The 13,731-nt window shown below is 38.8% G+C and overlaps 2 protein-coding genes across 6 annotated transcripts in view; both read left to right on the top strand.

The window, feature by feature from the left end:
* Positions 1 to 10,359, top strand: part of SYTL2 (synaptotagmin like 2) — a 46,580-nt gene extending 36,221 nt beyond the window's left edge. For 3 of the 5 annotated variants that reach the window (XM_085536511.1, XM_015852417.3, XM_015852418.2), the window contains exons 10-20: positions 404 to 457; positions 1,667 to 1,714; positions 3,024 to 3,118; positions 4,827 to 4,946; positions 5,713 to 5,882; positions 6,272 to 6,374; positions 6,712 to 6,882; positions 7,378 to 7,456; positions 8,320 to 8,419; positions 9,120 to 9,325; positions 9,515 to 10,359. In XM_085536511.1, coding sequence (XP_085392637.1) covers positions 404 to 457; positions 1,667 to 1,714; positions 3,024 to 3,118; positions 4,827 to 4,946; positions 5,713 to 5,882; positions 6,272 to 6,374; positions 6,712 to 6,882; positions 7,378 to 7,456; positions 8,320 to 8,419; positions 9,120 to 9,325; positions 9,515 to 9,660 — 1,292 coding nt within the window. In that variant the 3' untranslated portion in view covers positions 9,661 to 10,359. The remainder of the gene's footprint in view (positions 1 to 403; positions 458 to 1,666; positions 1,715 to 3,023; positions 3,119 to 4,826; positions 4,947 to 5,712; positions 5,883 to 6,271; positions 6,375 to 6,711; positions 6,883 to 7,377; positions 7,457 to 8,319; positions 8,420 to 9,119; positions 9,326 to 9,514) is intronic. The other 2 variants (XM_085536512.1, XM_015852419.3) reach the window with 1 other exon arrangement.
* Positions 10,360 to 11,079: 720 nt separating this feature from the next.
* Positions 11,080 to 13,388, top strand: CCDC89 (coiled-coil domain containing 89). Its single transcript, XM_015852420.3, has 2 exons — positions 11,080 to 11,253; positions 12,199 to 13,388. The coding sequence occupies exons 1-2, from the start codon at positions 11,207 to 11,209 to the stop codon at positions 13,253 to 13,255; spliced, it is 1,104 nt and encodes a 367-aa protein (XP_015707906.1). The 5' UTR covers positions 11,080 to 11,206; the 3' UTR covers positions 13,256 to 13,388.
* The last annotated feature ends 343 nt before the right edge of the window (positions 13,389 to 13,731 follow it).

Genomic DNA, 13,731 nt, shown 5'->3' with positions numbered 1-13,731 from the left:
TTCATCCTGCTCCTTGGTGTTTTGATGTTTATTTCATGTCTAACGGGGAAGAAGTGAAGTATGGAGGTGTAGATTGTGAAAGATGTTGGCTGTTGTTGGCAAATTAATCTTCTAAATCCATCTATGCTTGTGCTCACTTCTAACTAGTTCCAGGATGTATTTATGCACTAACATTGTTGTAACAGCATGCTGATAGAAACTGTGTCAAGATGGTACTGCTTCTTGGATGCTGAATTGAAGTAAACGTCCCAAGTAGAAGACATCTCTTCAATTAACCATTTCTGTGACTCTGCCGTTTTTTCTTTTATTTTTGTCCGTAATTCTATGATTACTGCTACAGTCCATTTCATTGTAGTGAACAGCAAGCTTTCTAACCACGTTTTACCTTTTTTTTCTTGTACAGATAAAGGAAAAATAAATGTTCCAAAGGAAGAAATAGCTCTTAGTGCTGAAGATGGTAAATATCTTGTGTGTCTGCATGGAAGTTTGTTTCCAGTATTCTCTGCTAGTGAAAGTTTTTTGAAGCCAAGAATTGTATTATTCTTTGAAATTAGACTAACTTCAGCATGACTTAAATGCTTTTGTAGAATTTTCTTATTTTATTTTTATGTACTAGACTTAGGTTAAATCCTGTGATATATGTACAAACTGTGTGCCATCCACCAGCATATTATTTTGGCCTTTGGTGATTCAGCCTGTGATACAGTTTCTGAAATCACTTAGAGCTTTGAACACTAGCTCAGCTGAAAAACTGGGTCTAATTCAGTATTGAATTTGTCTGTTCATCTGTTACATTATGACATGCAAAATGACTTGAAAAGAAAGCCCTTCACAATACATCCATTGAAAAGGATCTCTCTTTGCTGTCTCAATCCAGCAAAGTAGAATTCCTTTAAGCATAATATGATGCTGGATTGGCTACTGTAGACAACACTGATTTATTAATGCATTATTGGTGCCTTACTGTTAATTTTTTTCTATGTTCCTTTAGAAATTCCATATCTAAGCAAAACAAAAGCAAACCTGCTCCAAGATCATGTCAAGATAAACATGCTGGAGAACCATTACATAACACTGAATGTACTGGAATATAACACAATTCTTTCTTATCCATTGCATTACATTTTTGCACTTCAGTTCTAAAAATAGTTGTGTAAAGTTGCCTTTTTCATAATTTAGACACTTCAAAGCATTTTGATTGTTAGTGGTCTGTAACATAATAGAATATGTGCAATGTCCAATATGTTAACATGTCTTAAAAACTCTCTGCTTAAGTACATAATGTTGCCTTCAGATGAAAAGCCTTACTGAAAGCACTCTGTATATTCAATATGTAGGCACTTATCTGAAAAGAGTGGCTTTTTTTAGTTAAATGTGTTGTTCAATACGTTAAGTGAAGCTTTGACAAAAATGATTAACCCAGCCAAAGTGATAACTGTGCAGATACAGTAAGGCAAAATCTCTTGACAATAATATTCATGATTTTGTTTTGCTAAGCTTTCACATTCATGTTATTCAGCTCCTAAAAGGCATGACACAAAACATAAACATTCGTGAGGATCTAGAAAAGTAAAAGCTTGCCACACATAAAATGTGTTGATGTTATTTATAAAACTGTAAAGCTGTTTGTGCCACTATTGACTATTGTCAATACTGCACTGAGCAGGTCTGAAACCTGATCAGCATCAAGTGAGGAATGGAAGTGCAGCAGGAAGTGAGTAATAGGATTCTTCAAACTGACAATGGAGAAGTTTCTCCACTGATATTTAAACTAACACGCTAAAGATGTTTTCTTTATTTCTTTATTTAACAACTAACAGGTTACACACCTAGACTAGAATATTGCTGAATAAAGTAACTGCATCTAACTGCATACTGACAATAATTGATATCTTAAGCACTGTATGAGCTTTGTCAGCAAAAGCTTTCGAAAAAGCTTAACTCTTTAGAAACAGTCCCAGCATGTGTGTGGTGTTAAAATGTATACAACAGGTACATGGTCCTGTTGGCTGTCCCTTACAAAAAAAATTCTCTGTATAGGATATTCAGTATTAGTATATTTCACAGTGTGTATCTAGTGATAAGACCTGTAGTATGTGGAGCTTTAGTGTGTCATTAAATTTGAGTGTGGTTAGAACATGAAAAATGCTAAGAATTTTGAGCTTACAGTAAATTAGATCATTGGAAGGCTAGTTTGTGTAAAGAAATAAATGAAGAACACAGAAGTGAATTTCACTAAAGATGTAGCAAAGTTTGAGCCCCGGAACTGGCTCTTCAGGAGAGTGGTACCAAGTACCAAGGCTACCAGAGTTGAAGAAGCATTTGTGCAGTTCTTTCAGACTTAGGGTTTGAATTTTCTGTGGTCCTGTATGGAGCCAGGAGTTGGATTTAGTGATCCACGTGGGTCCCTTTCAACACAAGATATTCTAGGATTCTATGAAAGTTAAATAGATGGGCTGTAAGAAACTGCATAATTGAAGTATGCTTTTAGAATTAACTAGGAATACTACACACTTGAGACCTTGTTCATTTGTAAACATTTCTTGATTCACCCAAATATTTTTTGCTATTAATTGGCTGAGAAATAAAAATAAATACATAGTTTGGCTTGTAGACCAACTCCTTACCAAGGACATTCAGTTGACTCTAATGTCAATAATGTCATAGTTGGTGCACGAGTACATTTATTCTTATTCTAGAAAGAAAAGCTGGAAGGTGCACTGATCAGATTTGATCAGAAGTAACTTTCAGCACTCAGGATTATCCGTTGTCAAGCAATGCAAACATTTCATCTTCTGACAGACAATGTTTTGTAGCCAGATTTACAGGAGATTTCAAACTAGACCCTTCCTAATGGTAGCATCTCTGAGTTCTGGAAGAAAGTTTACAACTTAGATGTAAGGTTTTCCATGCATGTGCATGTATTTCATCTGAGGCTGTTTATTTTTAACCATGCCCTGCTATGGAATCTCACTCTTTGGATGTACAAGCTTTTTTTTGAAACTTGAATTACTGCTCTTTAGTCTCCACAGTGCCTTCACAGCCTGATAAGCCATTTTCCAATCCTGAAAAAGTCAAAGGACTCAGCAAGTCAGTACCATCATTCCTACAGGAAGAGGTATGTTACATCTCTTGAAGAACTGTAATTAAAAATTTTGATTGCTGTGGCATTATGCATTTGCCAAATAGTATTTTCCAGGTTCTGTCAAGTCAGTTTACTAATTGCTCATAGCATATAACTGTTTGCAGTATAACAGTCAGGATGATCACAAGCAACCTGTAGCTTATTAACCTTTCAGACACCTCAATAACTTTTATTCCTACTGTACAGCTCTGTATAAAAAGTACATTTAATCTTGGAGATTGAAGCATAGTGCATTTAAGCTGTTATTCCCAAAGGCAATTTCTAATCTTAAAATAACAGATCTTTTATCTTGAGAACATGCATACTTGAATATATTTGTTTTGTTCAGAGCCTAAAATGTTTGAGTGAGTGTAAGACTATCCATAATGGCACTATCTGATTACTCTTCTCAGAGGGGTAGTAATTTGGGATGGAGGTTCAGGTACGAGGCTCTCTAAATGAAAGCTCAGAATTTTTTTGAGCAATGTCTTTGTAAATCATTTAAATTATTATTTAATATCATTTCATTAACTCAGTATGATCTTTAAGAGTATGGTGTGGGCCATGGAATAAGCTCTGAGGCCACATTCATAGCTCATAAAATGACACCGAAGTTTGAAAAAGATAAACTATGGGAACCTGGCCTGTGCCTTCCCAGTCAGCAGAGAAAGGTGATAAGACACCTGTATTTAAAGCAAACACCAGTCTCTCAGCATAAATGTCTAAAATAGGCAGCTCTATAGATAACAGAATAGAATCTTAGAATCTCCATGGTTGGAGAAGACCTCCGAGATCATCCAGTCTGTCCATCCACCTACCACCGTTTCCCCACTGAACTATATCCCTTAGTGCAACATCTAAACATTTCTTGAACACCTTCATGGACAGTGACTCCACCACTTCCCTGGGCAGCCTGTTCCATCACCTGACTACTCTTTTGGAGAAGAAATTTTTCCTACTATGAACACAGAACTTGAACACAACAATGCATTTACTGTCTATGAATTACACCTTATTTAGAGGTGCTCTAAAATTACAGCGCCCTAATGTGCCTTCTCAGAGAAATACACAGGAAATATTTCCTTATTATATATTTATTATTGTTGAAGGCTATTTTAACACTGCAGCATGGACCACTTGAAGGATTCATATTTCAAAACTGATATTAGAGTTCAACCTGTGTAAATCTAGTGAATATGAAGCATGAAACTGGTGAATAAATAACACAAATCTGATAGAAATAAGAAGTTAGAAATAAGCATTAAAAACAGCATGTAATTATAAACTTAACATCCATTGCTATGCACTGGTGCAGGATTATTTTAAAAACAGTGAGTTCTTCTGATAATAAAACACTTTCTAATTAAAAAGGAACTTATGAAGAAACCAGTGCATTATCCTTCTGCCCAAACCTAAAAAGTTAAGGGTTCTCTATTTGTAAACAGTGACGACATCCTTATATAACATTTTAAGTTACCTTAAAAGAAAATAAACATTTGAGATCTAAGAAAAACCAAAACAAATAGTTGCATTATTGCCTTAAAAATGTTTTAGCGTGTGCTTACTGTTAGAAAATTTAAATTCTGGCTTTCTTTGAGTCCCAATCTGCGTTATTAAAATGGATTTCCTTTTTATTTTTATTTTTTAAATGTTCTTTGTAACAACAATGAACACAGACTTTCTTTCTGTGATGTTTTTGTAGAGCGATGACAGAGAGACAGATACAGCATCAGAAAGCAGTTATTCCTTTGGGAGAATCAAGAAGAGTCCCAGCTCTCTAACCAATCTTAGTGGTTCTTCTGGCATGGCCTCCTTATCCTCTGTATGTACACAAAAGCCTTGTTTTAATGACACTTTATTTTTGCTAATCTCTTCAGAATTGTTTTAGCTTTCTTCTTCCTCTTCTATTTCTCTCCCTGGCATTTCTCTCCTTCCTTCCCTCTCTCTGCTCTTTCTGTTATGTGAACCTTCACTTGGAATTGCCTTTAAAAATAAAGATTATTTTTTGCTTTCTAGCAAAAAATGGAGCTTGCTTGGGGTCCCGCTCCATAGCATACTCTATGAACACTACACAAAGAGGCTTTTACAATAACAGCTTAAAGTTGTAACAAAAATGAGGAAGAATTTACATAGAACGAACACTTAGTTATGGAGTAAGGGGTAAAGGAGAAAATATGTGAAAGGAGGACAATATTGCTATGTGGGGTGAACTAGATAATCAATTTTAGGAGAATAAAAAACATCTCAAAAAAATAAAATACCTCAAGGATATGATCTCACACAGTCTCTAAATAAATAGCAGCCTATTGCTTTTTTATTCAGCCTAGATGCAATAAATGAGTTCTTCTGTTGTTGTTGTAGCAAACTTGGCCAAACACCTTTTAAGATTCACAAATGACATTCTTCCTTTTGCTAACCTGCTTGATAAGGAACTTGTATAATAGTATCTGCTGTATTTCATAATTACATCTGAAGGTTCATAGTTAATTTCTTTATTGTCTGGATCCTGAAAGTAACTTCTGCTCTCTTGATATATTTGGTAGAAATGCAAAGCCAGAAAAAAATGTTTCTCCTTGTGTATGATACAGGTGAGCGGAAGCTTAATGAGTGTCTATAGTGGAGACTTTGGCAGTGTCGATGTGAAGGGGAACATTCAGTTTGCTATTGATTACGTAGAACAACTGAGCGAACTCCACATTTTCATTTGCCAGTGTAAGGACTTGGCAGTTGCAGATGTCAAGAGACAGCGTTCAGACCCGTGAGTAAAAACAGAATATTTTTAAAGTGTAATTTTTACTTTTAATGTGCAGACGAGAACTGTATCTTCTTTCCAACAATTATGTATGATGGAGAAAACAACCAAAACGCTAAGTGGAGGCTATAACGTGCTTTACATGTTTTTCTACTCTGACCTGACTATAGAATTGCTGTATGAATTGTTGCATACATTAGCATGGGAAACTCAAACTTCTAAGAATGTGAAATTCTATTTTAAATTTTAGCTTCCAAGATTACGGGGAATTTAGTTAAGGGGGAATTTAGTTAAGTGGGTTTCTTCTACTTTGAAAGTAAATACTTATGTATTTTGGAACAGGAAGTTGGAAGGCGTGTTTTCTTGCCCCTGTTACCAATTTCTTTACATTTTAGGTATGTGAAGACCTACCTGCTTCCAGAGAAATACAAGCTGGGCAAACGGAAGACATCAGTGAAAAAGAAAACGTTTAATCCAGTCTTCAATGAAATACTGCGGGTATATAAGAAACACAGACTAGACATGAAGTATAAGGAATTCTAACTTTCCAGATTCAGATACTTTCATAAGAGATATTTATGTTAAGATGGATTGCTCCACAGGTGTACCTTTGTTTATCCACTGATAGTTTATAGTATACTCTGGATATAGCATTGAGAACAGACTGTTGTGTAATTCATGCAAACAAACTCAAGCTACTTAGGAACTAAAGGTCTGAAATATTAAAATATGAAGAGAGTTTTATTTTGAAATGAAATGAGCAGTTATGTATGTTATAAACTCAGACACATTTTCTCTAACTTTTGTTTTCCCTTTCATTTCTCCCTTCTGGCAGTACAAAATTGAGAAAGATCTCCTAAAGAACCAAAGCCTTAATATCTCTGTCTGGCACAATGATACCTTTGGGAGGAATAGCTTCCTTGGTGAAGTGGAGCTGGATTTAGGAACTTGGGACTGGAATGATAAATCCAACAAGCAGATCAACTGGTTTCCACTCAAGCCTAGGGTAAGTTATTAAGGATGGGCTAGCTGTTTTATATTTTCTGCTGTGTATGTGAAAGACCAAATCATTCTTTATTTAGGCCTGATCTGTGTCTTCTGTGTCTTTTTCAATGTGAAGAAGTGACACATACTCTTGTAAAAAGTCATAACTGCTGCTGAGGCTGATTTTTAGTTAAGACAAAATATTCCTACAGAAGTGTGTCTGTGAAGTGCACTTTCCATTGCAGAAAGAATATGTTTCTTATGTATCACTTCCAAGTACACAACAATGGAAAAGAAGTGCTCTCAAAGGCTTTTGATCTCTCCTGGGTTTTGTCCATCACTTTTGTGGCAGAACTACATGATGCACTGTCAAGTGGCCCTAAATCTGCCCTTCACGTGTCATGTGCCCTAAAATAAAGAAGAAAAGTTGCCATGTACAAGTAAAACTTGTTACTGTGCAAGGTTTTATATGTGTGAACTGCAGTGTTTGAGATGTGTTTTTTTACTTAAATTTCAGACTTCAACGACGGCTTTTGAACTGGAAAACAGAGGGGAGATGAAGCTTGCCCTCCAGTATGTTCCACAGCCTGTTGGAGGTATGCATTGCTTCTTGGAGTTTGCCAAGCATTTGGAGTTTTAGTTGGGGGCTAGGGGTGGGTTGAGTGATAAAAGGGTGGATTGGATGATAAAACACTGGATTTATCAGTGTTCTGTATCATGGCATCATGTGGCAAGTTGTCTGATGCTCAAACACAGTGCTGGGTGCACTTTCTGTGTGTTGTGCTTCTTGCAGACTCATGTGAGTTCTGGCTCTGGGAGATGTGATCTTCCAGTTCTAGGTGAGGGGGAAGAGCTCTCAGCTTTTACAGGAGACCAGCTGTGAGAGCCTGCCAATAAGGACTAGGACTGACTCTCCCTACTCCCCTTTATTTTTGGTTTGTTTATTATTCATAACTGTTGTGTATTATTTCACATTCTATTTCATAAATTAGTTTTAGTTAGGTCACTCTGGCTGTGAATTCAGCTTGAGGAACACTTCATGGTCTTCTATTATTTTTATGTTCCAACAGAAGAAATTACCTGATTTGTTGTAGTATTAGATGTACGGCCCCGTTCGTCCAGTCTGTATACTTACGTTTTATTTTCTCTCTAACAGTTTTGGAGATTATGAAATCATCAGTCACTGTGGTTTGTTAAATAAGCAGTAACAACACATTATGTTCAAGAGATACTGGAAGTAGCTGTATGATCTTTCAGGTTGTTCTTGCCTGTCAGTTTGTAACTTGGCTGGCCTTACACTGAAGCTAGGTCAGTTCTTCAATCCAGCCAGCCAGTCCATAAGAATTAAATATATTAAGAGCACAGAGGAGTTCATTTGAAAGTATAAGCAGTGGTAAAGGCTATGCTAAATACCTACAAGGAATAATCAGAGACAGGATTTTTTAATGTCATTTTACAGGAAAGAAAATTCTGTCCACTGGTGAGGTCCACATCTGGGTGAAGGAATGCCGTGATCTTCCTCTTCTGAGGGGCAACAGACTCAACTCTTTTATTAAGTGGTAAGAACTGAAGTCATCAAAAATGGTGGAATGATAACACCGCTGTTATTTCTAATCTTACCTTCAATTTTCTGTGTTTAAATTAAACACAAAACCACAAATACATAATTACCTTCTGATTTTTCTTTACTGTAATGCAGATTGTTCTTCAGGGCTTGTAACTTCGAGGTGCTAAGTACTTACTAACAAGTAAGATGCACTGGGAGAACTTTCTGAGTAGTCATCACCCTTTCATTTCAACTGCTTAGTTTGTTGGTGGAAGGGCTACTCAGATTTAAGCGATCTTGTGTGTGGTATAAGTTTTATTTAAAGCAGGTTTGTGCAAGAGTATGCTTTAGTTTACTAATAATCAGGGGAGAAGATAGAAGTGAGAAGCACAGCTGTATTTCTTCCTTCTTCCTCTCTACAAACTGATTTAAAATGTAAAGACAACAGCAAGATGGTTGGGAAATCTCTGGCAGTAGCAAAAAGGTGCCTCTTCTGTCCTCTGAACTACAGGAGCAGATACATGTATTTCTTGGAAGGAACTGAGAACATGACCTTTGATTTTTATCTCCAAGATGCTGAGCCATTTTATCTTCAGTTGCTTTGTAACATGCAAAGGAGTGTTAATGAGTAGTTTTTGTTTATGGAATATATTTAATGCCAGTTACGCTGTTAACCTGCAGTGCAAACTGACAGTGTTTTTTTCTTTCTGAAGCACAATTCTTCCAGATACCAGCAGAAAAAGTCGCCAGAAAACAAGAACAGTGTCAAAAACAACAAACCCAGTATTCAACCATACCATGGTCTATGATGGTTTTAGACCAGAAGATTTGAAAGAAGCCTGCATAGAACTCACAGTTTGGGATCACAACAAACTTGTCAACCATTTTCTGGGAGGTCTCAGGATAGGCCTTGGAACAGGTACTAGAAATTAATTGATTAATCCTTAATTTACAAAAGTGTCTTTCTATTCTTTCCCTTTCCATTTCTTCTTAAAATAAAAAATAACACCTGAGGAGGTGAAACTGTTTGAGAAGACAGGTAAATTTGATTGCCAGCTCTCAACTTTTCTTAATATTAATAATATTAATGTTTCTGACGTTTTTCCAGGCAAAAGCTATGGGACTACAGTGGACTGGATGGATTCCACTTCAGATGAATCAGCCCTGTGGGAGAAGATGATAAAGTCACCCAACACATGGGTGGAAGATACACTACCTCTCAGGATGCTCATGGTTGCAAAACTGACAAAATAAGGGCTTTCCAATTGCTAGCAGCAAAAAGAATTCTTGGGAATGGAATTGAAAGGTGTAGTGGTGAAGCTTGGAAGAGGAGCACAATAGCTCCATTCATAGCCTGTGTTCTGTGGCTGTTCTGTTTCTGTGCTATCAAGTGTCACTTCATATTTTAGGCTAAATTTCTGCCTGCAGATCGATGCAAATTTAAGGGGCTAGTTCTTATTCACTGAAAATAAACTTGAATAAGAATGCACTTAGCAACGGAGTGGTAGAGGAAACTGTGGTACCTGAGTGCTTGTGTTGCCTAATTGAAGTTGCTTAAATCTAAACTGCCAGTCAAAAAAAGAAAAGCGAGTAAACTTTGCACTTCCTGGATTGTTTGTGAGGTGTTGTTCATGACTGAATGGCAACAGGTGGCCTTTTGTTCGTGCTCCTCAGCATCCCTCTACAGCTGAATCCTCATTGTGCTACATTGGATCTTTCCAACAAGGACTGTGGACTGTGTTCTTAAATAAGTCCCTTTATCTGTGGTTGTATTTTATATGGTATAGAAGTTGCTTCTATAACAGAAGAAGCACTACATGAAGTGGAACTGTTGACATCTTATTCTGCAAGGTGCAGAGGACTGTTAATTCCTGTTTCATTAAGTTTATAAAGTTTGCTTATACATTTGTTCATCACCTTGCTAATAAATCAACATTATGTTTAAATGCTGAAGGCATTGGAGTCAAACTTCTTCATTCAAATGCTACTCCAAAGGATCTATGCTTGCCAGTTTTAATGATGATTAAAGTACTCGGTATTTATTTTGTTAAGTGCACTCATTATCTGTACCTGCAACTGTTAGCTCGTTTTGCCAAGTCATTTCTCTATTCTTCAGCACCACCGTTAGGAGAACGCTGGGATTACGGCAGTCCTCGTTCAGAGAGCTCTGCAGCACAAGAGATGGGACAGGCATTCGTCACTTGTAGAAATGCATGCCACTAAAGGAAGATAAATGCATAAAACACAAAGTGTATTACTTTATGTCATGGAGTTCCCTCTAGAGCTCACTGGCTACAGGATTTCATTTTCACCTTAAAAAATTGCTGAAAACGTGAGCAACAACTTAACAGGTATGGACATTTTTGTTGTTTTGTTTCCTTTGAAGACCAAAAACAGCTTGGCGACCTGCACTGGACTGATGTACCTGTGTCTGATGTGCTGACTATGGGCAACCCAAGAACCAGACAGTATATACATGTATGTATGTATATACATTTATATAGATATATATATAAGGACTCCACAAGAACGGGAGTTTTTTTAATGTCCTTGGAAGCACAAACAGCATTTGTTTACTAAGAACTACTCCCAGTTACTTCCACAATGTCTGGATGAAGGCAGGATTCTGGAGTGACCCATTCAGACCTGCATTGCCATGGACACAAGCCCCATTCTAGGAGTGTCAACAAACAGGCTACAGAAGGAAAACACCTGGCAACAGAATAGATTTGTCCTGCTGAGCCCCTCTCTCTGTTGTTTTTCCACTGGATAGTCTCAGCCTTCTGGTTTTTTCCCTCTTATGGCTGAATGTTGTGGCAGGAGCCAAAGCAGCTGCAGCAGTGGAAGGTGAGTACCCACAAGTCACAGCTTGGCATCTTGTCCAGACTTGGCAGATTTGGTTTCATTTTTGCTGGATGTTGTTTTTCATCTCTCCTTTACTCCTCTCTCCGAGGAATCTTCCTTATGCCTTTACCACCAGCCTCGAAGCACAGGAGGTCACAGAGCCTGATTATCAGCAGGCTATTTCACACGCTGTGTCATTGCAGGTCTGCATCTCAAAGTTGTCCTTTGGTTTCAGATAAACTTTTGGTACATGTGGGTAGCACTCCATGTGATTAGGCACTAATAATGGTGGTGGTGCTGCTGTAATATAAATACCTTTAGATGAGAAACAAGACTCAGCAAATCAGCACCAACACTCAAATAAGGAACCTTCCCTCCAGGCAACCATCTTTATTATTGTTCATTCAGTAATTATTACCATTTATTCATACATCTCTAAGCACAGTGTAGGGGTATTAATATTATTAATGAGTAATATACCATTAAAACTATAAAATAATCAATTTGAGGATTGAACTGACTTTATATGCTCTACTTACATTTATAATTCCAGATCTGCAGGAGAGAAAAAAAAAACAAAGGCAGAGGAAAAGGATTGATGAGGAATTATTTGCAGCTTTATCATCTACTGGTTACCTCAATGTAACAGTATTTCTTGTAGCTCTAACAAGTAGTGCTTTGAGAAGGAATAATTACCAAAGCTTGTAATTGGCAAATGAATAGGCTTGTGTAAATACCAAGCTTACGGTTCTTTATGGGGTCTGGTATCCTTCTATTCACTCTGCTTGTCTTTGAACTGGGGTCTGCAGAGCTAGGAAAGGCTGCAGGGCTGCTCTTGGGATTCCCTGTCCATCAGCTTAGTGCTGAGCTGGAAACACTTCAAACCTGCTGAAGGTCACGAAGAGAAGTGGTCTCTATGAAATGTTGTTTTGTCTTTGTGTGTGACAGTGTGTCCACTGCCGAAGAGGATGGAGAGACGGTGGTGGCCAGCCACACAAGCGATGAGGAGATAGGCAAATATATAGAAGATCTGACAAAAGGCATACAGACACCCTGCGGGAGCCCTGAGGAGAAGAGAGAGAAGGCTCTGCTACGGGCACGCCTGGAAGAGCAGCATCGCCTTATCTGTATCCTGAAGAAAAAAACAGATGATGCACGCAAACGCTGCAAGAGCCTGGAGCAGCTCAACGTGGAACTGGAGAAACTGAGGCTAGAAGATGCTGTGAAACTAAAAAACCAGACCGAGCGGATTCAGTACTTGGAGGATTTGGCCAACAACCAGGAGAAAATGATCTCCTCCAAGGATGAGCACGAGAAACAGAACACGGAGCTGAAGGAGGAAAACCAGTGTCTGCAGCAGGAGAACGAAACCCTCTCCAGCCATGCAGCAGAGGACAAGGAGGATGAAATGCTCCATCTTGCTGCCCAGGCCAGAGAGCTCTTGCAGCAGCTGGATGTTCTACATGAGAAATGTGCTTGTGAGAGATCCAGAGCCCAGCAGCTAGAAAAGGAGCTCCTGGAAGCTCAGAGCCAGCAAGCACACACTTGTACCTTGGAGGTTGACTCGCTAAGACAACAGCTGCAGCGCCTACAGGAGGAGCACCAACAAATGGTGGAACAGCTGGAGCATGGGGAAAGCCAGCAGAAGGCTCACGGAGCTGAGCTGCAGGCCAAGCTGGAGAGGGCAAACGAGGAGAAACAGCAGCTACTGAACCTGGCCACAGAAAGGGGCAAAGCTCTGCAAGAAAAGCAGCAGGAAATTCTGCAGCTGGGGAGGAAGCTGGAGATGGCAGAAAGAGCCAAATGGAGAGCAGAGAAGCACATCGTCAAAGAAGTGGCAGCAAACTATGATCTGAAGATCCAAGGGCTCCAGCAAGAGCTGAAGAGCAGCCAGCAGGCGTACAGCGAGCTCTCACTGCAGTTCGACGCTTACAAAAAGCACAGCATGGATTTACTGGCCAAAGAAAAAGCATTGAATATCAAACTCCGTCACTTTAAGGCATAACATCAGCTTTCTGCACGGTTCATAGCGGTTGCCTCTACTGTACCATAGCACTGATTTCTGTTCATGCAGCCGTCTTCTAGCAGATGTACTTTGTAACGTACTTACATGCTTAAATCCTACTGCAGGAACTGGTCTGGAGCCTTTTATTTCTTGGTTTGAAACTAAATTAGAGGTTAAGATTAAGGTTAGGAAGGAATTCTTTCCTCACAGGGTGGTGAGGCCTCAGAGAGCCCCACCTTCTGGAGATGCTCAAGGCCATGTTGGATGGGCTCCAGGCAGCCTGAGCTGGTGTGGGGCACCCATCCCACGGCAGGGGTTAGGAGTGGATGTGCTTTAAGGCCCGTCCCACCGCAGCCATTAAACTCCCTCACACCGACCCTTTATCCCTCACACAGCCTCTTTTCCCGCCCTGAGCCGTTCTTCTCCCCCTCCCCCCCTGGATCACACAGAATCACAGAATGACCCGGGTTGGAAGG

Source organism: Coturnix japonica, chromosome 1 (assembly GCF_054131305.1).
Source record: "Coturnix japonica strain WE chromosome 1, WE-NBRP24, whole genome shotgun sequence".
NCBI lineage: Eukaryota > Metazoa > Chordata > Aves > Galliformes > Phasianidae > Coturnix > Coturnix japonica.
This window is presented reverse-complemented; position numbering and strand designations above follow the sequence as displayed.

Excerpts from the sequence above, each read along its gene's own strand:
- CCDC89 (XM_015852420.3), top strand. The coding sequence starts at position 11,207 with ATGGCTGAATGTTGTGGCAGGAGCCAAAGCAGCTGCAGCAGTGGAAG. Across the intron at positions 11,254-12,198 it reads AGCAGCTGCAGCAGTGGAAG|TGTGTCCACTGCCGAAGAGG; the intron begins GTGAGTACCCAC and ends TGTGTGTGACAG.